General features: G+C 39.3%; 1 protein-coding gene across 1 annotated transcript; it reads right to left on the bottom strand.

The window, feature by feature from the left end:
* Nucleotides 1-751: 751 nt before the first annotated feature.
* LOC140195658 (transmembrane protease serine 9-like) lies at nt 752-27,118 on the bottom strand. Its single transcript, XM_072254376.1, has 10 exons — nt 27,042-27,118; nt 26,817-26,961; nt 21,745-21,892; nt 21,059-21,322; nt 19,634-19,831; nt 10,529-10,628; nt 10,314-10,458; nt 6,610-6,745; nt 3,815-4,090; nt 752-1,919 (listed from the first exon to the last, which is right to left on the bottom strand). The coding sequence occupies exons 1-10, from the start codon at nt 27,112-27,114 to the stop codon at nt 1,701-1,703; spliced, it is 1,704 nt and encodes a 567-aa protein (XP_072110477.1). The 5' UTR covers nt 27,115-27,118; the 3' UTR covers nt 752-1,700.

The following is a 27,118-nucleotide window of genomic DNA, read 5'->3' as shown; positions in this document are numbered from 1 at the left end:
TTGCCTGAATTACTCATTTTTACACTTAATAATCTTACAGAGTATTCTTCTAAGACCCCCATGCACAGGTAAAGTCTTCTCCTAATACAAAGAGGGAGAGTGTGCTTCAAAATGACAAAGAAAATGGTCTACAACTATGAACTTCTCAGCAGGTCACTTTGTAGAACTTGTAATGTGATGATGGCTTCTAGTTCATGTTAAGTAGAGTTAATCATGAAAAAAATATGGCAAATCTTTCAAAATGACCAATTTCCACCTGTTAATGTATTAGAATTGATTTATTTCTACAATAATCCAAGTCAACATATTAGGTTAAGTAGATGGAAAATTTAGTACATTCATGTTTTCTCTTTACCCCTTTTACAACAATGCAAAATGATTTTGGTTGTATGCAGAGTTGGTTGTAAGCAGTGGCAGTTTATCTTGAGCCAAAGCCTCAATCTGAAACACAGTGAGTTCAACTGTGTTTATTCATTTTGAATCTGAGTTAAAAAAACACTTATTAAATCAAAAACTCCCACGTGCTGGAAATCTGAGATCGAAACAAAACGTGCTGCATACACTCATTGTTCAGGCATTTACTATGAAAGGCAAACAAGAGTTAATGTTTCCAGTTGAAGATCTTTGCAGTACACGGAAACAGAAAGAGAGAAAGCAAGCTAATTTTAAGTTGTAGAGTGAGTGAGGAAGGGATAAGTAAGATGAGGGAATCTCAAATGTATTGAAAAGTGCACACAACACGCAATATTTTAATCAATGAATTTGATTTCTCTTTATTTCTGGTAAATTCAGTCACAGTTTAAAATTGTGAAGGCAATAACAATAGATCCTTTAGCAAGATATGTCTTTCTGTACAAGCTGCATTGCAGAGATTATGAATAGTCTTGACATGTATCAAATTCAGAATTATATTCAAAACAATATCATATTATGTAACCACATGGTCAACATCTTAATTTGCACAAAGCATGGGCTTATTAATTTAGTCATTTGGCAATCAGTTTTCAGGCTCCGAACCTCCGACATTTTCCTCATTAATGGAGAGATTCTGTGTGAAAATAAAATAAAATAGAAACAGGAATAGGCAATTTGGCCCTCCTGCCTAATCTGTTTTTCAGTAAAATTTTGACTGATCTACCTCAACAGCTCTTTCTTGCACTGCCAACCGCATTATTCCCCTAATTCCTTAATATTCTGTACATTTATCTAGTAATCACGGAATTGTATGACAAAGAAATGGGTCCTTTCAGCCAAGTTCATCCAATTAGACCTGTATCTCTCCATCTCTTTCCTTTCAAGTGCCTGTCCAAAGTCCTAATTCATTTGCAATTGCATCTGCTATTACCACCTCCTCTGGCAACTTGTTCTAAATGTTCACCACCCTCTGTGTGAAAAGAAAACTCACCTTTGAGGTCTCTTTTAAATTTCTCCTTCTCATTTGCCGTTTAGTTTGAGACCTCACTGTCCTTGGAAAAAGGCCCTAACCACCTGTCTTATTTATATTCGTCATAACTTTGGTATACTCTTTCCCATGCATCAGACTGGAAGATGATTGGTGAATTGAGCCTGAACACTGGTACTGGGTGCCTGAACTTATATATCAATACCTTGTACAAATCTAAGATTTTAACATGTAGTCACTTGCTAATCATTTAGGTTAATCATAATTTCTTGAATGTACATACTGTTACTTTTCCAAACTAGTAGTCTGTAGTTTCTGATAATTTTTGCTCAATTGAAGTGTTGTTGGTTTTGGATTTGATTGTTTTCTTTATCCACTCAATGTAATTCTTCGTTAAACGTGTATAAATGCCGGGCTTGTCCTTGATGTCACAACCCTTTCCAAAGATAGCAATCCCGGTTAATGACTCCACTTTCAGAAATGAGCTTTTACATATTAATGGTCCACCTACATCTCCCTGTGAAAAACACAGATAATATGTTAGAACCTCACATGGCAGATAGCAACACCATGACAAAAAGGCAAACCCCTTAAATATAGGAACTTCTTGCTTATCCATTGTGGGCTTATTCAAACCAATGGTCTGAGAGGATGTTATATGCAATTTGCCTATGACACTATAGGGACACACTAAAGAACAATAGAATACAAAGTCTCTCACCATCAACATTCTGATTGTGTCACTATTGAACAGAAACTTACATGAACCAGTTGCAAGGTCAGAAATTGGCTAATCTGCTGACTGGCTATTCCTCGCCCACTCCTCCCTCCCCCCACCTCCCCCAGCTTTTTCATCATCTGCAAGGCACAAATCAGAAGTGTGGTGGAAATCTATCTCATTGTCTGGTTGACTGGAGTTGACTTAAGAAGTCAGCATCATCCAGGAGAAAGCAACCAGGTGATTTGTTACTTATCTGCCATCCTAAACATTCAGTCACTCCATCAGCAGTACACCATAGTTATGGTCTCCATTATTTATAAAATGCACTGGAACTAGTCACTATGCTACTCTAACAGCAGCTTTCAAACCCCCAGTATCTACCAGCAGGAAGATTGAGAGGAACAGTGTACAATGTTTCAGGAGACATTTAAAATTTCATGTGTGATTTTCCTTTCCCATTCTTATGGGTTGATACATCAAAATAAATATGGTTTAGTCTCATGAATCTGCAGACCAAACATTTAAATATGAATTGTTGATAGTGAGCTCATTGCTGATGATGAGTTCTAACAAAATCTGTGATACTTTATTAATACTTTATTAATAGTATTATTACTTTTGAATAGGTTAAAATGCATTGAAGTGATAAATCCAAATGTTATTGTGTTAGCTGTTTGAAAATCCAGATTAGCAATCTCAAAATAGAACTAGCAAAATGAGCTTCATGTGGTTGAGAAATCATTTTAATTTTGAAACTGTTGAAAGAATTAGAAAGAGCCAAGGTGAGCCAAGATATTTAATTAGGTTCTGTGTACAGAATTAGAGGGTAAGTATGAATAAATGAAAACTGGAACCAACTCTTATATATCTTGTGAAAATTTATATTACTGCTAAATGTGATTCCTTTTCTCTTCAAACCACATTTCAACAAATAGCCAAGATTAATTAGCTTGCAAGTATCTCATTCTCTCTTTTTCATATCAGTTATTCTATTAGAGGAAGTCATATTTTCAGATTTGGTTTTGTTTCTTTGAACCTCATTCCCTCAAATGTGACTCAATATATGCTCCTCAGTATAGGCTGAGAAGTTGAACCTACATTGGAATAATTAACATTTTCCTAACGGTTTCAGATAGTACCTTGAAAATATTATCTGTAGGTATCAAATGGTAGAAACTTAAAAGGATATACTTTCAATCATTTAACTATTTTAGGAGGTAAAATTAATTTTTTTAGAATCTTTTATCTTCAAACAAAACTATTAAGAAGAAAAGGCCTAGAATAGAGCATGTTCTGTACAAGGAATAGGACCAGGAAGCTGCCTAAATTTTTAATTCTAAGGTTTTGTGTAAGGTCGATCTATGAAAATGATAGTAAATAATACCTTGCTTCCCGATAGGTTAATAGTTTAATTGCTCTTTGGCAAAAATCTGCAGTGGGGAAAAAAATTCATCCTATCGTGAAACAAGCTTTTAGTTCACTTTTTAACTTTCATCAAAGCCCAAGCATAGTTCAGTGTTATAAAACAAATCTTTAAATCTGGTACGAGGTCCTGGAAGCCATTCTCCAGTCCATGAGGAATATCGGGAGCAGCTGATGATAAAGGAAATGACAGGACTGAACAACTATATTACTCTTGTTTTATCAATTACAGGAATAACTTGCATTTATCACAAAAATTTGTAACTTACTCTGCACATTTTAGCATAATTCTCAGGTTTATCACCAGCACACATCATATCATCGTTTATGACAGGAGCCTGATTGTAATACTTTCGACTGTTGCAGGTTTTCCGGTCTATGATGGTTACAGTTGTTTCTTGCAAAGTATCTGAGGGATCTTTATCATCTCGAGTGGTCTGACCCCATCCAAAGACCTTGCATTTTGTTCCAGGTTTGATATCTCTGGGTGATTTTGGCAATGACAAGGTCTTTGCAAACTTTTTCGATTTTATAACTTTATCCAGCTGGAGCAAAGGGAAGACATATGACATTAAGTGAAAAATCATTATGACAAGGAGTCTATGTAAAATATAAATAGTTATTTATTTATTCATCCTCTGGGTTCTGAGTGTCACATCAAGGAATGACACTTACTGCTCATCCCTAGCTGTCTCTGAGAAGCTGATGGTTGAGCATCCTTTTTGAGCCTTTGCAATCATTCTGGTCAAAGTATCAAAGGCGAATTCCAGCATATATGAAGGGTGAAAATGAAAGAGCAGCTCTTCATTATCACCCTTTCTAAATGCTGGAATTCAACAAGAAGCCCTTGACCTTCTTGTGGGTAAATTTCATGCGTTTGAGAGGTCTTGTTGCAATAACCCAGGTAAGACACTGTAAGGCATTTTGTAGATAGTAAACTGATGGCAGAAGAAATGAATGTTCAGTATGGTTAATGGAGTGCCAAGGAAACTGTTCTTGAGACATGTTGGAGCTACAAATGGAGAGTAATATGTAATACTCTTGACTTGTGCATTGTGGATGGTAGAGAGGCCCTGAGGTACAGTACCCCTAGAGGCTGGATATCCACTTGCCATAGGATTTCCAGGCTCTAGCCTGTTCTTGTACTCACAATGCTAATGTGATCAGCCAAGTTAAGTTTCTAAATTTGATAGAGGGGAATTCAACGATGGTAATGTCCTTCATTGAAAATCACCTCAATGAGAATAGTTAGATTCTCTCTTGTTGGAGATGATTATTGTCTAACACTTTTGTACGTTGATGTCAGCCCATGATGAAATGTTGTATACGCCTTTAGAATGTAGGCATAGACTGCTTCATTTAATTAAAAATTGCAAATGGATTAAACATTAGCAAACATCCCATTTTATGTGGAACACAATCTGAAATGGTGGATTTAGTATCTGAGTTCTCTGTTTGAAGGCACTATCAACTCAGAGTATCTGTCCTGGGTCCAGCGTGTAAGTGCCTTTATGAAGAAAGCATAGTTGCACCTTTACTTTCTTAGAAGTTTGGAAAGATTCGGCATGTCATCTAAAACCTTGACAGACATCTACAGATGTGTTACAGAAATGGCCCATTCCATCACAGGTAAAGCCCTCCCCACCATTGCACACATCTACAAGGAGTACTGTGGCAGGAAAGCAGCATCCATCATCAAGGAACCCCACTAACTAGGCCATGCTCTCTTCTCACTGCTGCCATCAGGAAGAAGGTACAAGAGCTCACACTACCAGGTTGTGGAACAGATACTACCTCTCAACCAACAGGCTCTTGAACCAGAGGGGATAACTTCTCTTAGTCCATCATTGAACTGTTCCCACAACGTATGGGCTCACTCTCAATGACTCTTCATCTCATGTTCCTGATATTTATTACGTATTTATTTATCATTATTATTTCTCTCTTTGTTGCCTTTTGCACAATGATTTTTGTCCATCCTGATGGGCGTGGTCTGTCATTGATTTTATTGTGTTTCTTGTATTTACATTGATTGCCCACAAGAAAATTAATCTCAGGGTTGTATATGATGACATACATGTACTATGATAATAAATTACTTTGAACGTTGACGCATTGGACAACCTAATTCAAATTCAGTTCAATGAATACGATTACTTATTACTGTATAGCGACTCCTCTGGTGGTTTGTACAAATAAGGTTGCAATCCAAAGAACATTTAATGATGAACTGTTAATCATGTTGATCTAATGCAACAATTATCTTTTTTCAAGCAACACTACATATATCACATTGAAGGACTAAATTCAATTGTGAAAAGGGCACGAGGCAGGAGCAATGGAGTTGACCAGACTTCTGGGCCAAGTTGCCTTTTGGACATTGTATGAAACTGTGATCAATTCACAACAAAGCTCTGCCTGCATCAAGACTGAGAGTGGAGAGGGGATCTGGACAGTACTATGCAGGGCAATTGGTGAGACGGAAGCTTGAGATGACTAGGAGGGGTGAAAGATGATGAGTGAGCTAGGTGGTGGGTTGGGAGGGGGATACAGAGTTGAGATAGTGGCAGGTGGCAGATAAATGGAGAACAATAAAGAGAAAAAATGAGAGGCAGATGGAGGGAGGGAAGTATGAAGTTTGTAGAGACTTGTTGGAGGGGTGATAAGCAGAAACATAGAGGGCTACCAATGCATAAATCTGATAAGTAAGGGAGCTGATAATGGGAGATATTAGGGGAGAGGTGAATGGTATTTGTAGCCAGAACCACATGGGTGAGTGAACCTATAGGTGAACTGTGTGTGCGGACAGTGGATGGAACACAGTTCCGGGGGTGGGGGGGGGTGCAGTGGTGGGGTGGGGAGGGAGCCTCGGTGGGCAGGGACAAAAATGGGTAAAGGTGGGATGAGGGGGTTGGGGTGGATGGGGAAGGAAGGGTTCAAATATGGGACAACTGGAGGAGGATCAGAAGTGGGAGAGGAGAAAACATCACTTCCATTTTTATTTAGACTGTAAATACTGTATTGTTATAAGTATACACATTCATTCATATTGATCTCTACATACCTTGAGGAGAGCCAAATTGTTCCATTCTTTTTTCTTGTTGTATTTGGGATGTATTTTTTTCTCAATGGGTCTAAATATATTATTTCTCTCTGCATACTTTAAGGAATGTTTTCCAATGACCACTCTATGTGCTTCCCTTGGATAAAGAAGACAAACTGTAATGAAGGAACTGTACTGAGGATACATTCCTCACTCAAAGTGTTACAGTTATTTGTGACACAGTAGGAGGCCTTTTGGCCCTTTATGTCTATGCTGGCAAAAGAAAAGGAACTGCTTTGGTTGATTTCACTCTTTACTTCTCAGTCCGTAACTTTGTAGGTTTTGGCTTTTGATGGGCTCGTTTCGGAACTTTTTAAACGCACTGAAGTTTTTGCTCTTGACCAACTGATCAGGGGAATGAGTTCTAGGCCCCATGGGGAAAATAGGATTCCCCTTTAATTTTTCAGCCTGTTAACTTAAGCTGCTGATTATCAACATCCCTATAAAGGTCAATAGATCCTACCTGCTCATACTGTTCAGCCTTCTCATACTTTCGTACAGCTAACCAGTGGCTTCTCATAACAACACTCTACCAGTCCTGACAGCATCTTGTAAATATTCTCTGTATCCTCTCTATTGCTATCACACTTGTCCCATAATAGGGTGAACAGAATTGTTAAGAGCATATTAGATGTAGCCTGACTTGTGTTCCAGAATAACCACCTGTCCTTATTTTCACACGATGGCCAATAAAAGCAAGTGGTTCAGACAACCTATTAGCAATTTACCAAGCTATCCCATTATCTTCAGAAATCTGTTGGCAATGCACTCCCTAAATCTCTGTATTTCTTGGTATCCCATTTTCCTTAACCACCTGAAATCTAGTATTTTACACTTATCCAAACTGATTTCAACTTGGACAATTATCACCTCGCTCCCACCATCCCTTCCTCTGCCCCAAAGCTCTTAGCAGATGCATTTCACTGAGCCTTCTGAATTCCTCCAGCAGGCTGTTTGTTGCTCTGTTACAGTTGTGCTCTTCTAACCAAACCACGAACATTTCCCAGCAGCTTAGAACTCCCTTCAATTAGATTGCTATTTCTGGTATTTGTGACAAACCTTTAATCAAGGACTTTTCACTTCATTTATAATGTATAAGCAACTCTGAGCTGAATTTTACAGAACCCTACAATTACAATTACAAACAAAATTCTATTTGTTGGTAAATCCAAATTCTCATCCAGCTTGCTAGTTTCTCTTTGATCCAATGGACTTTTACTTTCCTGATCAAGTCACAACATTGGATTAATCAACGGACTTGTGAAAATCCATACAGAGTGTTTCAAATGTTCTACCTTTATTGACTTACCTTGTAACCCTCTTCAAATTTTTCCATCAAGTTTTCAATTCCATTAACAATCTATGCTGATTGTATTCAACATACCTCTGGAAAAAGTTCAAATCTGTTTTCTGATAATGATCAGCTTCTTATAAATGGCAGTGTACCTGTTTCTCCTCTTCAAATCAATGATATTACATTAGCTGTCTCCTATTCTTTTACACAAAGTATGCGACCTGGACAATTGGAATATGATATCCACAGCTTGTGCTATTTTTTCCCTTACTTATTTTGATAGCTGAGGATACATATTATCTGTGGTTAGAGATTTGCCCACTTTCTTGGACGCCAGACACAATAATTTTTATTTCAATGGTTATTATTTTTAGATCACATAAAATCTTCAAAAATTTCAACGTCTGGTTTACTCTCCATTTTTCATGAATATAGAAACAAAGTATTCATATAGAACTAAACGCATACCTTCATCTTCCACATACTAGCTGCCATTTGAATCTCCAATAGAATTTATTCTTTCCTTTGTTACCTCCTTTCATTCCGTTCATTTATAAAACAAAATGTTGATTTTACCTGCTAGTATTTTGAATGCATGCTCTTTGTCCTCTCAATTTCCTAGTTACTTTCACCTGGGCACTTCAAAACTAACTACAGTGTAAGCTTTTGCTAATGTTATAAATTTCTTTTACTTTAATTCATCAGTATTAATGGAAGTTTTGATTGAGGACATCTCCATTTTCTTTTATTAAGAAGTGTTTGGCCTGAGCCTTAGTATCTCTTGTTTTAATTTCTCTCGTTGCTCTGGCAGCAATTTACTTTGAGAAGCTTTTCCACTCCATTAGTGATAAATCCAATCTCAGCCTACTAATTTAGCTGAACTGCAATTTTTAAAATTCCTGTTTCTTCATCTTTTCCTTAACTATGCTAAATCTAAATTATAATTCATACCAGGAAAATTCTCTCTCTCACTAGCTCCCTAAGTCTAAATCCACTACTACCCCAATTCTACTTCTGCTTACTGTGTACTGAAGGATGTAAGTAAAAAAGTTAATTCAATTCAATTCAAAGGTTTGGCAATGTGGAAGATGGCACACCACACATACACAATCTGGGTTTTTCTCATCCAGATTCGCACTCACTACAGTATTGAGAACAAAATGAATAAAACTTAAAGCTGAGAGAGACTACTCTTATTTTATATCCTCAAATGTTTTAACTATATTAGCTAAGTTATGGTTTGAAGGTAAAAATCATTTTTTGTTTTTACATTCGTTTCTCTTTTGCGTCATTAATTTTCCTGGGATCACAAAGATAATTACTGTTCCTAGGGATGTTAACATATATCTGAAATATCACAGAACTCAGTGCAAATTTTGGCAAGGAGTAACTAATATTTACTTATTTAACAGCTGTCTGAAATACACATTTTAGAAGCCATGCTTCACATCAATAGCTTTCAAGCATCAGCTGTAGCTGAAGGGAAGCAATCTTGCTTCTAGGTCAAAGGATTTTGGATTCAAATGCTGCTGAGTGTCCTGTGCTCAAAATTCTAAACTAACTGAGGTGTTGCCTTTCAGACAAGTTAAACAGAGCCACCATCAGCTTTCTCAGGGGAAAGAGGGCAAACATGTGACAATCTATATTGGTGGATTGGAGGTAGAGTAGGATAGGAGGTTTAAACTTCTGAGCGTTAACACTTTGGATGGCTTGTTGTGGGCTCAACACAGAAGCAATCACAGGTATTTTATAGAAGGTTAAGGAGATTCCGCATTTTACCAAACACTTTAACAAACTTCTACCAATGAACTGTTAAATATATCCTGACTAGTTGCATCATGGTCTGGTACAGCAATTTGAATGTGCAGGAATGCAAGAAGCTGCAGAAAGTAGTAAACTCAACCCAATACATTGTGGGCATATCTGACTCCACCATCAAAAGTAGCTACATAGAGCTCTGCCTCAAGAAGGCAGCGTCTATTGGCATAGGTCCCCTCCATCCGGCCCATGCCGTCTTCTTGTAGCTACAACTGGGCAGCAGTTACAGAAGTCTGAAGTCCCACACCACCAGGTTCAAGAACAGCTGCTCATTTCAACCGTTTGGGTTTTGAACCAACTTGCACAGCCCTAATCAATACTTCAATATACTAACTCTATGGCCTCTTTGACTACTTTACACTGCAATGGTCTTTGTACTACTTTTGAAGATTGAAAAGAACAAGCTATTCAAGTATGATTCTGAAAACTCTCTTAAATTCAATTTGAAAATACTAGATGGAAAAGGGAAATAGATTTTCCATGCAGTAGGTTTATGACTCATTAATTTCAGAATGACCAGCAATGGATCAAAAATAAATAATTTAGTACTTACTCTACACAGTCTGCTGAAGTCAAGACCCATTGCTTATCTATTAAAATTCCTCCGCAAATGTGTTCAGTTGCATCTTGGATAGATACCATGTAAGTTGCTGTCCCAGTTTTAGCATCCTGACCTCCGATGATTTTCATACAGATACCTGCAATAAATATTGATATTAATATTGTTTCAAACTTCTGTGAAGCTAAAATCACCATTTATATACTCACCATTGTGAACTGCCAAAGCACCGATTATTGAAGTGATGAATACTGCTTGAAGCTTATTGATCATTTTAACACCACTATGTAAAAACAGTCTTAATTTGTGCTACTTAGAAGAGGATGTGTGATTAACAACTGGTAGAATGATGTACAGGAGCAAGGCTTTTGTTTTTTTGAGCAGCTAATGTTTTAACAGCTTTGTCATAACACATTTTGCCACAACCAATGAATTTCAAAATTACACCCACAGTGTGAGAAGAATATACTATACCTAGATATGGGAAAGAAAATGCCTTGCACTGAAGAAGCATTAAAAATAAGATAGAAATATACTTTGAATACAAAGGAGCTACAAACACCTCAAATTAGAATAATTTTAATCATACACTATTTATTTTGTTAGTCATGTAAATCAAACATTGAAATATCAACCATAAATTAGCATTTTAACTCTTCAGAAAAGCACAAAAAGAAAAGTATAGCCTAGCCTTGCCACAAAAAATTTCAAACTCTTCCAGCATCTTGATGGACTCCCATGGTGACCCAGTTATTTTTGCTGAAATTGGATAAGTTAGTGTTTATTACTAATATTAACTGAATCAAGTTTAACAAATCAGAGGATATGATAAAAGGTCAGGAATAATAAATAATACTTGATGAAGTATTAGTCTAAAGTCCCATCTGCCTCTTGAAGTGGCTGTTATTGTTTCAGAAACGCAATTAAAGGAAAAATGGGGCTTATTTTGGTTAGCATTTGGTCCCCCAACTAACACGGCTGATTTAATCATTCATTTCATTTGCTGTTTGTGAGATTTGGCTGTGAAAATCTAAAATTACGTAATGGTAACTGCTGTGGTTAGGAAGGCAAATGTTCTGTTAACTTTTATTATGAGAAGTTTTGAGTACAGAAGTAAGGAGAATTTTACTGTAATTGCTGAGACCACAACTGGGGCTTTGTGGACAGTTTTGGTCTCCTTACTACAGAGGGGATGAACTTGCCATAGAGGGAGTACAGCAAAGATACAATAGTCTGCTTCTAGGGATGGCAGGTTTCCTTATCAGGAAGGATTGTGGAGATTAGGCCTGTATTCCCTCAAATTTACAAGAATATGTGAGAAACCCATTAAAATTTGTACAACTTTAAACAACTAACCAAATTTAACACAAGTAAAGTAATCTGTATTGGGTGTCACAGTCTCAAAATTCGGGGTGACTCTTCAGAGCTGATGAGGAAAGGTGTCTTCACTCAGAGGACATTGAATGGTTTTTCCACCCTGGAGGACTATGGAGGCTTTGACATAGAGGTAATTCAAATTACATAGAACATATAGAAATTTACGGCACATTACAGGACCCTCGGCCCATAATGAAGTGCCTACTCTAGAGACTGCCTAGAATTGCCCTAGTGCATAACCCTCTATTTTGCTAAGCTCCATGTACCTAACTAAGAGGCTCTTAAATGACCCTGTTGTACCGCCTCCACCACCACCGCTGGCAGTGCATTCCACGCACCCACCACTCTCGGTGTGGAAAAACTGACATCCCCACTGTACCGATTTCCAAGCATCTTAAACCTGTGCCCCCTTGTGTTAGCCATTTCAGCCCTGAAAAAGCCTCTGGCTATCCACACGCTTAATGCCCCTCATCATCTTATACACCTCTATCAGGTCACCTCTCATCCTCCGTCACTTCAAGGAGAAAAGGCCAAGTACACTAAACCTATTCTCATAAGGTATGCCCTCCGTCCTTATAAATCTCCTGTGCACTCTGTATAGTATCCAAATTAGTGAGGTGACCAGAACTGAACACTGTACTCCAAGTGGGGTCTGACCAAAGCCTTGTATAGCTGTAATAATTAGAGAAGAATTTCAGTATACTGGGGAGATGAAGCAATGTAGGGATGGATGGGGAAGGTTGGGCTGTGGTAGAAGATAAACATTTTCAGGTAATTTACTTCCTCTGTGTCAGAAATGACCATCCAATGGACTGAGTTATTCTCCCCCAATTGTTGAACATTTATTACCTTTAATTTCCAAGCTTTTACATTCCCTTGCATTCTCTCTCTAACTGTGCTTATTTAGAACATAGAACATACAAGGGGTGATTGATAAGTTCGTGGCCTAAGGTAGAAGGAGTCAGTTTTAGAAAACCTAGCACATTTATTTTTCAACATAGTCCCGTCCTACATTTGCACACTTAGTCCAGCGGTCGTGGAGCATACGGATCCCTTCTTTGTAGAAGTCGACATCTTGGACCTCCAGAAGTGGTCCACAGCATGGGGTGATTGATAATTTCGTGGTCTAAGGTAGAAGGAGATGAGTTATTAACTTCAAACTTTCTGCATTTTCACTCAAAGAGTAGAACTGCACGTGCTTTATAACTCATCCCCTTCTACCTTAGGCCACGAACTTATCAATCACCTCTGCTGTGGACCACCTGAAGGCCCAAGATGCTCTCGTTACATGCACGTGCAGTTCAACACTTTGAGTGATTATGCAGAAAGTTTGAAGTTAATAACTCATCTCCTTCTACCTTAGGCCATGAACTTATCAATCACCCCTGCTGTGGACCAATTCCACAAAGAAGGGATCTGTATGCTCTATGACCGCTGGACTCATTGTGTATATGTAGGAGGGGACTATGTTGAAAAATAAATGTGCTAGGTTTTATAACTTGACTCCTTCTTTCTTAGGCCACGAACTTATCAATCACCCCTCGTAGAACATAGAAAATCTACAGCACAATACAGGCCCTCCGGCCCACAAAGCTGTGCCGAACATGTCCTCACCTTAGAACTACCTAGGCTTACCTATAGCCCTCAATTTTTCTAAGCTCCATGTACCCATCCAGTAGTCTCTTAAAAGACCCTATTGTTTCTGCCTCCACCGCCGCCTCTGGCAGCTCATTTCATGCACTCACCACTCTCTGCGTAAAAAAATTTACCCCTGACATCTCCGTACCTTCGTCCAAGCACCTTAAAACTACGCCCTCTCATGCTAGCCATTTCAGCACTGAGAAAAAGCCTCTGACGATCCACACAATCAATGTCTCTCATTACCTTGTACACCTCTATCAGGTCACCTCTCATCCTCCGTCGCTCCAAGGAGAAAAGGCCAAGTTCACTCAACTTATTCTCATAAGGCATGCTCCCCAATTCAGGCAACACCTTTGTAAATCTCCTCTGCACCCTTTCTATGGTTTCCACGTCCTTCCTGTTGTGAGGTGACCAGAACTGAGCACAGTACTCCAAGTGAGGTCTGACCAGGGTCCTATATAGCTGTAACATTACCTCTCGGCTCTTAAACTCAATCCCACGATTGATGAAGGCCAATACACTGTATGCCTTCTTAACCACAGAGTCAACCTGCATAGCAGCTTTGAGTGTCCTATGGACTTGGACCCCAAGATTCCTCTGATCCTCCGCACTACCAAGAGTCTTGCAATTAATGCTACATTCTGCCATCATATTTGACCTACCAAAATGAACAACCTCACACTCATTTGGGTTGAACTCCATCTGCCACTTCTCAGCCCATTTTTGAATCCTATCAATATCCCACTGTAACCTCTGACAGCCCTCCACACTATCCACAACACCCCCAAACTTTGTGTCATGAGCAAATTTACTAACCCATCCTTCCACTTCCCCATCCAGGTCATTTATAAAAATCATGAAGAGTAGAGGTCCCAAAACGGATCTCTGAGACACACCACCGGTCACTGGCCTCCATGCAAAATATGACCCATCTACAACCACTCTCTGCCTTCTATGGGCAAGCCGGTTCTGGATCCACAAGCAATGTCCCTTTGGATCCCCTGCCAGATGGGTAGTGCAGTGGATATGATCTACGTAGATTTTAGTAAGGCATTTGACAAGGTTCCACATGGTAGGCTTATTCAGAAAGTCAGAAGGCATGCTATCCAGGGAAGTTTGACCAGGTGGATTCAGAATTGGCTTGTCTGCAGAAAGCAGAGGGTCGTGGTGGAGAGAGTACATTCAGATTGGAGGGTTGTGACTAGTGGTGTCCCACAAGGATCTGTTCTGGGACCTCTGCTTTTCATGATTTTCATTAACAACCTGGATATCGGGGTAGAAGGGTGGGTTGGCAAGTTTGCAGATAACACAAAGGTTGGTGGTGTTGTGGCTAGTGTAGAGGATTGTTGAAGATTGCAGAGAGACAATGATAGGATGCAGAAGTGGGCTGAGAAGTGGCAGATGGAGCTCAACCCAGAGAAGTGTGAGGTGGTACACTTTGGAAGGACAAACTCCAAGGCAGAGTACAAAGTAAATGGGAGGATACTTGGTAGTGTGGAGGAGCAGAAGAATCTGGGGGTACATGTCCATAGATCCCTGAAAGTTGCCTCACAGGTAGATAGGGTAGTTAAGAAAGCTTATGGGGTGTTAGCTTTCATAAGTCGAGGGACAGGGTTATATGGGAGGTAGGGCTTAAGGGTCGGCACGATATTGTGGGCCGTAGGGCCTGTACTGTTCTGTATTATTCTATGTTCTATGTTCCTTACTTTCTCAATAAGCCTTGCATGGGGTACCTTATCAATTGCCTTGCTTAAATCCATATACACTACATCTACGGCTCTACTTTCATCAATGTATTTAGTCACATCCTCAAAAAATTCAATCAGGCTCGTAAGGCACGGCCTACCTTTGACAAAGTCATGCTGACTATTCCTAATCATATTATGCCTCTCCAAATGCTCATAAATCCTGCCTCTCAGGATCTTCATCAACTTACCAACCACTGAAGTAAGACTCACTGGTCTATAATTTCCTGGGCTATCTCTACTCCCTTTCTTGAACAAGGGAACCACATCTGCAACCCTCCAATCCTCCAGAACCTCTCCCATCCTCATTGATGATGCAAAGATCATCGCCAGAGGCTCAGCAATCTCCTCCCTTGCTTAACCACAGTAGCCTGGGTACATCCCATCCGGTCCCAGTGACTTATCCAACTTGATGCTTCCAAAAGCTCCAGCACATCCTCTTCCTTAATATCTACATGCTCAAGTTTTTCAGTTCACTGCAAGTCATCCCTACAATCGCCAAGATCCTTGTCCGTAGTGAATATTGAAGTATTCATTAAGTACCTCTGCCATCTCCTCTGGTGCCATTGACGCTTTTCGACCATCACACTTGATTGGTCCTATTCTCTCATGTCTTATCCTCTTGCTCTTCACATACTTGTAGAATGCCTTGGGGTTTTCCTTAATCCTGTCCACCAAGGCCTTCAATGGCCCCTTCTGGCTCTTCTAATTTCATTCTTAAGCTCCTTCCTGCTAGTCTTATAATCTTCTGGATCTCTATCATTACCTAGTTTTTTGAGCCTTTTGTAATCTCTTCTTTTCTTCTTGACTAGATTTACAACAGCCTTTGTACACCACGGTTCCTGTATGCTACAATCCTCTCCCTGTCTTATTGAAACTTATCTATGCAGAACCCTATGCAAATATCCCCTGAACATTTGCCACATTTCTTCCGTATGTTTCCCTGAGAACATCTGTTTCCAATTTATGCTTCCAATTCCCTGCCTGATAGCCTCATATTTCACCTTACTCCAGTTAGACGTTTCCCTAAGTTGTCTGTTCCTATTCCTCTCCAATGCTATGGTAAAGGAGATAGAATTGTGATCACTATCTCCAAAGTGCTCTCCCACTGAGAGACCTGACACCTGACCAGGTTAATTTCCCAATACCAGATCAAGTATAGCCTCTCCTCTTGTATGCTTATCTACATATTGTGTCAAGAAACTTTCCTGAACACACCTAACAAACCCCACCCCATCTAAACCCTTCACTCTAGGGAGATACCAAACAATATTTGGGAAATTAAAATCTCCCACCACGACAACCCTGTTATTATTACTCTTTTCCAGAATCTGTCTCCCTGTCTGCTCCTCAATGCCCCTGTTACTATTGGATGGTCTATAAAAAACACCCAGTAGAATAATTGACCCCTTCCTATTCCTAACTTCCAACCACAGAGACTCTGTAAACAACCCCTCCATGACTTCCTCCTTTTCTGCAGCCGTGACTCTATCTCTGATCAACAGTGCCACACCCCCCCCCACCTCTTTTGCCTCCCTCCCTGTCCCTTCTGAAACATATAAAGAAAGCCTGGCACTTGAAGTAGCCATTCCTGCCCCTGCACCATCCAAGTCTCTGTAAAGGCCACAACAACATAGCTCCAAGTGCTAATCCACGCTCTAAGCTCATCCACTTTATTCATAATACTCCTCGCATTAAAATAGACAGATCTCAAACCATCGGTCTGAGTGCGTCCCTTCTCTGTCACTTGCCTCGCCTCCCTTTCACACTGTCTCGAGGCTTTCTGCTTATAGACTCTTTTTGCTTAAGTTCTGTTTCACTAATTGTTCTCAATAATCTATTAAACAGATAACTTCATCAATAGCTTATCTGCATGACAACATGGCCTCAGCCAGTCTGAGATTCGCCCTTGCTTTGTCCAACCCTCTACCACAATGAGCCATTTGGGCCTGTGAACTTGTGCTTGCTAATTGTTGTCTTATCTAAAGTTGTTAAGTCCTTGTGCTTTCTGTTTAATCTTGTCAAGTTTATTTTGACTGACACAGGTTTTCCACACACTGTGATTATTTAAGGTGGACTCCCAATTAGTGCTTATTGCGGAGTTCTTGTGTTTCGAGAATAATTGGTTTTGTGGTGTTGTCCAGTCAAGCTACATATGTTCTGTTGGAATTCCTGTGAACAAGTTCTTGTTTCTGTCTCTACATGGGAGTCTGTTGTTCCTCCACACTTGGGTTCAGTTGTTTGTCAGTGTTCACTATGACAGGAGAACCTGCACCATAAATGGACCCAGTGGAGGTTCAACAGCAGCTTGGACATTGGTTGTCTGGAGGTGAGGGTGCCTTCTATTCTCAGTGCTTGTCCCAAGACTATGTTCCAAGTTTTCTGAAGACACGTTCTGAGTTTCCCGAGGCTTCCTCCTGAGTTCTCCAAGTCCACCTTCCAAGCTTCTCTAGCCTACATTCAATGTTGTCAAAGTTTCCTGGGTCTCCCATGGCCTTCCAGGTTTCTGATGATTATTCCATGCTCCTGAGTTTGATCCTATGTTCCCAAGTTACACACTATGTCCCAGAGTTATATATAATGTTCTGAGTTATTGTGCAATGATTCTGAGCTATATGTAATGTCCTCAAGTTACAAGCAATGTTTCCAAGTTATATGCAATATTCCCGGGTTTACAGTACCAGCCCTGTCTCGAGAGCATCAGGTCTCTCTCGAGTTTACCAGTCTTGTTTCAAGTTCCCAGGCTCCCAAGGTCTTCAGGAGCTGGCTTTAGGGAAGGAGGTACTATCAGGAGCACTGCAGGCCTGTACACCTGTATGTGTTAATTATTGTCTTATCTAGAGTTGTTAAGTCCTTGTGCTTTCTGTTTAATCTCGACAAGTTTATTTTGATTGGCATGGGTTTTCCGCATACTGTGATTATTTAAAGTGGACTCCCAATTAGTGGAAAGAGCATGCTCTGTTCCTGCTCATTCTTGGTCTAAGGATGCATGAACTGTTTAGAAGGCCCAGCTCATTATTCACTGCTGATTCCAAAGTGCCAGGTGAAAGCTTTTCTCTTGCCTGCTGAATCCATTTTGGAAGATTGACCAGATCCACTACAGTGCTGGCTGATCTGTGGAATAAATTGATATGAAATGTGAAGGTGTAAGTTTATTATGTGGGTCCTGGATGATTTTTCTAAATTTTAAATAGCTCCAGCACACAGTAGAAATAGGTGGTCTATGTGCAGGATGTGTACTGTCTCATTTATACCACAGGATTACAGTTGGGTTCGTATTTCATCATGCAAATGAATGCTATGTTCTAAGTGGTTGGTTGATTTTCCTTGGAGTGGCCTCTGCTCCAACACTGAACTTTGATATAAGTACAACTAACACCATTTTATGTTTGTTTGTGTTTTTAAAATAATTCCATGGATGAAGTTGCAAAGTCAGTCACATAATTTAATGAGGGTCCTATCAGAGCAGTGCCCAGATGCCTTGGGGCAAACTGGAGGCATGGGGAAATAGACCCATGATGACAGTGTTCATCCCTGTTTCCAACTGGAAAAATAACTCAAACTTGTTCCTAATTTGTTCTTTCAAAGTTATTTCTCCCAGAATTTAACAGGAAAGTTGGTTTAATAAGTAGAACCCAGTAGAATGTGGTATTCAGAAGATGTTGTTATACATTAGTTACAAGTAATGCCATGAGAATACAGATTTCCTGGAAATTACAATCAAATATTCATCGTCAACATTTTTCTGTGAAAAGGAAAGATTAAGGACAGAAAAGCAACAGATTATGCTATTTTCCCTGATATTTTAAGAATGCAAATAGATAAAGGAACTTATATTCAGGCTTCCAGTATCATTGCCAGTACTCACACTGTGTGTTATTTAAATTTGTGTAAATATACTGTGGATGAATGATTGTAATTCCCCAAAAAAATTTATAGCCAAGCAGAATAAATTAATGACTGAATTTGCAGTAAAAAATATCAAAAGCATTAATCCCTTCCAATCACATTATTTATCAATTTCTTGCTTTGTTAGCATGGTCCTGACGTTATTCTCCTTTGTCTGCCCATCCAGGTCTTTACCCAAATGCACAATCAGATAGACAAACTATCATGGCAGTTCATGTTGAGCCCTGTTTGGCAAATTTCCTAGTCTCTTTGTCAGCACTTGTTGATGTAGTCATATAGTTGAAATCATGTCTAGGGAAACATCACCAGAGGAAATGAAATCAATATGGTCCATTGATTTGCCTACGAACTGGACCAAATAAAACTAATGTTGATATAAAACAGAAACATGGTTGTTAGAGGAAAGACCCGCAAAAAACTGAACGCAGAAGCTGTGGGTGACCAAAACTTTCAAAAGTACAAACTAACATTGTATCATGAATAATGACAGATATTATATATAGAACAAAAACCAAGAATTTTGAGTTTCTTAAACATTCAAGTGGCCTTGCTATTTCAGAAACATTTAAATACAAATGTTTCTTCAGATTCATTTCATTGATAAACAAGCTACATTTTAATAAGTGACACATCTTCCTCTTAGATTTGTTCCTCTGTGTCACTGAAATTCACAACTCCAATTTTTTTCTTGATCCAGGAGAGATACTTCTCTGTTAACCGGATATATATGCCAGGTCTATTGGCACTTCCGCAATCCTTTCTAGCTGTGGAAATTCCAACAATCTCCTTCTTCTTGCTCATTGCCTTTTTTTTGCACATTAGTGGATCTCCTGCATCAGTCTACAACAAAAGATGTTTAGAAGTTACATTTGAAATGATTTTATAAAAAATTAATAACTCACAGAATGTAAGGCTAATGACAAATTAAGGATTACACACTTTTTAATTAAGTGGCTTGCTTTGATAGTACAATTTATTCATCATATATTTATGTCAGTAATACCACTCTTTACAAACAAGTACTGTATTGCAATCACATTTATCCAACCTGTTGCCATAGAACCTTGGGTGGATTTAGAAAAAACTGAAAATATTTAAATAATTCTCTTGGTCACATTGCAGGGAAGTTAATCTTCATAACAGCAACGTGCAGCCTGTACCATGACTTACTGTTGATGCTGTTGTCAATTCTCACTTAAGCCTATCCATGTGCTTCATGCCTTATGAATAAGCCAATTGCATTTGATCTTTCGGCCAAGATAAAATGTCTCGGAACACTAATTAAAGAGGACCAAAGAAGTGACTAAGACAATATCAGTACCTTCCTAAAACAGTTGGTCAATGGTACATAAATTATTTGGGATTTTACTGTGCGCTAATTGATTCCTACTTGAAATTTACTTCAATGCACTTTGAAAATTCCAATATTGTGAAACTTCCTATGCCATTTAAAGAGTTTAGTTTTCTTCTCATATAGGGTGCTTTCTATCTTTCAATTTACACTCAGTCCCCAAGTTATGAAAGGGTCCCATTCCTGAAAAACAGTTTGTATCCCAAATTTTCATAAGTCAGAAATGAACAAAAACAGTGTGTAGGAAAGCAAGCGGTATCACTGACTCAGTGAGTGAACACGAGAGTCTGTTCAGTGCTCCCAGCTCAGTGGGAGTGGGAGAACGGTGAAAAAAGGCACGTGGAAACACCTTGTTCCCACCAGGAAGAAGATTTTTGTAGGACTGGCAAAACTGTAACAATCAATTTGGTCTGTCTTTTGAATGTAATAATATTTGTGGGTACTCATTTGTATGTATGAATTTGTATGTATGGCATTCGTAATCCATGGAGAGGGCCTGTGTCTATTTGCCAACCTATTTATTAATATACTCATTCACTCAATCACTCATGGCATGAGAACTTTCTGACAATGCCAATAATTATTGTCTATCACTTGTTACCCCCTAAATGGAGGAGGCAATAATGAATCAAACTGGTTAGATATCACAGCTCTGTCTTAATACACAATATATTTTCTAGTTATATCATTCCTTTAATGAACCATGTATAACCTACCAGGCAGGAATCTTTTTTGCTGTTTTTATCACGTGCACATATCATATTGTCTGTTATAACTGGATTGCTGTTGTAGTATTTTTTACTATTGCAGACTTTCCGATCTATCACAGTTGCTTCGGCCTCTTTCAAACTGTCAGGATGTGATTTATCTTTGGAACTGGTTTGTTGCCATCCAATGACATTGCACTTTGCTCCAGATTTGAGGTCTTTTGCTGATGTTGGCAGATGGAGGAATTCCTTAATATTTGCAGCTTGTTGTAGCTGTAACAAATAAGAAAATTTTAACCTCAGAAAATGTCAGCAAGGATATAATCCACGTATGGATATTTGGCTGCAACAGAAAATGTAAAAATGATCAAATGTATTCATTGGGTCAATTGCTAAATTAAATTGCAACGCTTAAAAAGGCAGAAAAGGCCACTGAGGTTAAAGTGGCACTAAATATCTGATGCCTTAAAAGTCAGAGCCCAGGTGAGTCCAGACATTAAGTAAAATATCAATTGCTTTCAGCTCTATAATGATAATAGTTGGATCTACAGTAAATATATTGGTACATTAATGCTCTTATGATTGATAGCATAATCAGGTTTTCTCATCAGCTTGCCAGTAAGAACACCACGGAATTACAACTTGAAGTTTGTACAACTTGAAGGTATGTGTAGATACTTTTACAGATTGATCACCTCCAGAAGCATGATGTCATTGTCCAGTGTATTCTTGAATTCAGGATGTGGGAAAAGATTTTTAATCAGAATTTTCTGTTCTGTCCTATCCTTCTTCTTACGAGAGTGCATTCTAAGAATCACGCTGGATTTCTTTTTCTTGATCAGTCTGTAATTTTCGTAAAGCGAAAAGTTACTTGAAATAGCATCTTCAGTAAGTAAAAACAACCTGGGATTTAATGCCTCTTTCAAAGATTTGAAAACTATCTGCCAGATGAAATCAATATAACCACATTAACAGTCACACAGTTGAAAAGAGGCTTAATTTCAGGGATAATGGCTAGGAACTGTATAGCCTGTAACAAAAGCAAACTAAAAAACCCTTAGAAGAGCAACTTAGAAAAAAATAATATTTCTGAAAAATATTAATAAAATTGTTTCACAATATTCAATCAATTTGTTCTACATGGAATTATATTTTTGTGGACCTGTATTTTAAGTCCATTCAACTACTTTGGTTCCAATGCCCTTAATATAAATGCTTAATGAAATTCTGTTTGGAAAGTTTTGATTGACCAACCTTTAACAGCTTTTAGGATATTGTAAATTGATTTGTAAATGATAGTGTAATGTAAATGATAGGTACAGAGGAGATGTCAGGGGTAAGTTTTTTATGCAGAGAGTGGTGAGTGTGTGAAATGGGCTGCTGGTGACAGTGGAGGTGAATACAATAAGGTCATTTAAGAGACTCCTGGATACGTACATGGAGCTTAGAGAAATAGAGGGCTATGGATAACCCTAGGTAATTTCTAAAGTAAGGACATGTTTGGCACAGCTTTGTGGGCTGAAGGGCCTGTTTTGTGCTGTAGGTTTTCTATGTATGTTTCTATTTCCCCTATCAATTGACAATAGGTGCAGAAGTAGACCATTCAGCCCTTCGAGCCTGCACCACCATTTTGAGATCATGGCTGATCACCTACTATCAATACCCGGTTCCTGCTTTGTCCCCATAACCCTTGATTCCCCTAACTATAAGATACCTATCTAGCTCCTTCTTGAAAGCATCCAGAGAATTGGCCTCCACTGCCTTCTGAGGCAGCGTGTTCCACACCTCCACAACTCTCTGGGAGAAGAAGTTCTTCCTCAACTCTGTCCTAAATGACCTACCCCTTATTCTTAAACCATGCCCTCTGGTACTGGACTCTCCCAGCAATTGGAACATATTTCCTGCCTCTATCTTGTCCAATCCCTTAATAATCTTATATGTCTCAATCAGATCCCCCCTCAACCTCCTTAATTCCAGCGTGTACAAGCCCAGTCTCTCTAACCTCTCTGCGTAAGACAGTCCGGACATCCCAGGAATTAACCTAGTGAACCTACGCTGCACCTCCTCCACAGCCAGGATGTCCTTCCTTAACCCTGGAGACCAAAACTGCACACAATACACCAGGTGTGGTCTCACCAGGGCCCTGTACAAATGCAAAGGGATTTCCTTGCTCTTGTACTCCATTCCCTTTGTAATAAAGGCCAACATTCCATTAGCCTTCTTCACTGCCTGCTGCACTTGCTCATTCACCTTCAGAGACTGATGAACAAGTACTCCTAGATCTCTTTGTATTTCTCCCTTACCTAACTCCACACCATTCAGATAATAATCTGCCTTCCTGTTCTTGCTCCCAAAGTGAATAACCTCACACTTATTCACATTAAATGCCATCTGTCAAGTTTCTGCCCACTCACCCAGCCTATCCAAGTCACCTTGAATTCTCCTAACATCCTCATCACATGTCACACTGCCACCCAGCTTAGTATCATCAGCAAACTTGCTGATGTTATTCACAATGCCTTCCTCTAAATCATTGATGTAAATTGTAAACAGCTGTGGTCCCAATACCGAGCCCTGTGGCACCCCACTAGTCACCACCTGCCATTCCAAGAAACACCCATTCACTGCTACCCTTTGCTTTCTATCTGCCAACCAGTTTTCTATCCATGTCAATATCCTCCCCATAATGCCATGAGCTCTGATTTTACCCACCAATCTCCTATGTGGTACCTTATCGAATGCCTTCTGAAAGTCAAGGTACACCACATCCACTGCATCTCCCGCGTCTATCTTCCTGGTTACATCCTCGAAAAACTCCAATAGATTAGTCAAGCATGATTTGCCCTTGGTAAATCCATGCTGGCTCGGCCCAATCCTATCACTGCTATCAAGATATGCCGCTATTTCATCTTTAATAATGGACTCTAGCATCTTCCCCACTACTGATGTTAGGCTAACAGGGCGATAGTTCTCTGTTTTCTCCCTCCCTCCTTTCTTAAAAAGTGGGATAACATTAGCCATTCGCCAATCCTCAGGAACTGATCTTGAATCTAAGGAACATTGAAAAATGATCACCAATGCATCCGCAATTTCCAGAGCCACCTCCTTTAGTATCCTAAGATGCAGACCATCTGGACCTGGGGATTTGTTAGCCTTCAGTCCCATCAGTCTACTCATCACCATTTCCTTCCTAATGTCAATCTGTTTCAGTTCCTCTGTTACCCTATGTCCTTGGCCCATCCATACATCTGGAAGATTGCTTGTGTCTTCCCTAGTGAAGACAGATCCAAAGTACATTAAATTCTTCTGCCATTTCTCTGTTTCCCATAACAATCTCTCCCAATTCATTCTTCAAGGGCCCAACATTGTTCTTAACTATCTTCCTTCTCTTCACATACCTAAAAAAAACTTTTGCTATCCTCCTTTATATTCCTAGTTAGCTTGTGTTCATACCTCATTTTTTTCTCCCCGTATTGCCTTTTTAGTTAAGTTCTGTTGCTCCTTAAAAATTTCCCAATCATCCGTCTTCCCATTCACCTTAGCTCTGTTATACTTCTTTTTTAATGCTATGCTATCTCTGACTTCCTCTGTCAACCACTGTCGCCACTTTCCCCCCTTTGAATCCTCCCTTCTCTGGGGGATGAACTGATTTTGCACCCTGTGCATTATTCCCAAGAATACCTGCCGTTGCTGTTCCACTGTCTTTTCTGCTAGGATATCCTCAGTTCTATCCTTTGTGTGATGGAAATCACATTTGCATGGAGTAGCTCAAGTTAAGCTCACTCTTTGATAGTTCCATCTCCAAAGAATACAAGGCTGGTCTATACAACCTGCCTCAATTTAATATCTAGAGCTTAGCTTAATTCTGATGAATTGTTAGTGCACTTTTTCCAAGGTGAGGATAACTGTCATGGGCCCTGTGGCTTGCCATAGTGTCTTGAGCATCTAGGGTTCGTGAGCACCTGTATTTAATAATCAATATCTTAACTAGAGTTGTTAAGCCCTTGTGTTTTCGGTTTAATTTTGTCAAGTTAATTGTGGCTGCACATGTTTCCTGCATTCTATGATTATTTAAAACAAACTCATGCCCCACCTTAGTGAGGTCATTGTGGTGGAGAGGATGAATTTGTGTGGTGATTCTCTGTATCTCCTCTGAGGTTATGATTATGATGTTTAACCTCTTGTTTCCATCTCTTCCTGAGGATCCTGCTGTTTCTCTGCACTTGGGTCCAGTCCTCTGAGTGCACCATGATAACAATCTTCCTGAGTTGTGGAATGCAGCACTAAATGTAATAGTCCAGTTGGATCTTTTGTTTTGCATCATTACAGGGGCAGGATGGAGTTTGTGGGGCCTGAACTTGCATGCTGCTGTACTTCAACCCTTGTCTATCAAAGCTGACTGTTCATGCACTAACATTGATACTCATTCACAGGGCATTGCTGACCAAGATTTAATGCCCTAAAGGAGGGGATGTGAGAGGAAGCATTTTGTAAGGGAATACTGTTAGCCTTAATTGACAGTGGCAATAAAGTACTGTCTTTAACTGCTTTAGCCTATGGTTAGGGTGCTTGCACAATATTATTGCCATAAAACACAGGAGCAGAATTAGGCCATTTGGCCATTCAATTACGATCTGCCATTCCTTCCTGTCTGATTTGATGATGACGGAATGACAATGGGTGCTGAGTAACCTGGAGGACAACTTCAATGCGGTGGTGACCTTAAACTTACTAATCTCATCTTCAGCAGCACAGTGTGGTGAAGCACGGTTCAGGGACCTAGATTTGATTCTCAGCTAGGTTGCTCTCTTGGCCAAGTTGCTGCTTCCTAACTGTGATGTTGATTTCCTTCAGGAGCTCAAGTGTTCTTCCACATCCAATAGCCATACGGGTGGGTTAACTGGCCACTGTAAATGACCCATAGTGTAGGCATCTGGCAAAAATAATCAAAATTGATTGATGGTATCTGTGAGTGAATAATTTAGTGGGATGTGGGGAGAAGAGGATGTGGGATATAGGAACCAACATGAAGCCAATGAGTCAAATGTTAAAGGGGATTGAAATCTATCTAGTGTCTCTGAGTGATGCAGTAACCAGACTTAGAGCTGAAGGCAAATTGGGAAGCTTGACAAATAAATGTGGCTGAATTGTCACAGTCACTTTTATAACCATTGTGCAAATTCTTATCTCGTCCTACTTCAAGATTGCAGTTAAGGATTTCAGCGAGGCTATCCTTGTCAGGAAATAAACATCTCACATATTTTTCCCCACTGCGGTACAAGTGGACTAATTATGTTCTGATGTCTTGTATCTCACATTTAACTGATCATACCTCTGGTTTATCATTACCCCTGTGGCATTCTTAAGTTGTGATAATTTATTTTTTTCTGAATAAGAACATTTGCATCATCTTTTGTACATTTTATAGTCTGGATCTTGTTCTTATCATTTGTTCTTAGCCTTAAGCTTCTACTTCTGACAGCTTTACCTCCCTTTGAAATCCTAATTAATATAATTGACTATTGTAGGAAACAATTAGTTACAGATAACCTCACACCACATACTTGTTGACTTTTACCTTCCAAACACTCCTGTTATCACGTATTATTGCCTATACCTTAGTTTTGAGCTCATCTTAAAGTACAAAGGAAACGAGCACAATAGCACATTTTGTAACATAAAGACAAGATTTAGAGAAGCAAACTGGAAATGTCCTTCATTGATGTACGATAATCAAAGGTAGGCTGGAATAAATAAAATATCTTACTGTAGACAGGTTGCTGCTGTTAAAACCCATTTTGCTTGAATCAAGCTTCCTCCACATACATGCTTGTTATTGCTTTCAATGGACACCAGATAAGGTCTTGAATAAGGTTTAACCTTATGACCCCCAGTGATTTCTGAGCAGTCATCTATAATGGACAAAATACATGGCTGAAGTAAGTGCTCTTAATGATAGCTAAGTTAGAAACCCACCTCATCAAATACTTACAGCTTTGGTTTGCTAGGACTGTGGTCACTAGAAGAACAAGGGCTGTCTGAAGCTTGCTGATCATTTTGTCCATATAG

This window comes from Mobula birostris, chromosome 3 (assembly GCF_030028105.1).
Source record: "Mobula birostris isolate sMobBir1 chromosome 3, sMobBir1.hap1, whole genome shotgun sequence".
Classification (NCBI taxonomy): domain Eukaryota; kingdom Metazoa; phylum Chordata; class Chondrichthyes; order Myliobatiformes; family Myliobatidae; genus Mobula; species Mobula birostris.
Note: the sequence above shows the minus strand (reverse complement) of the source record. Positions and strands in the feature narration are given on the sequence as shown.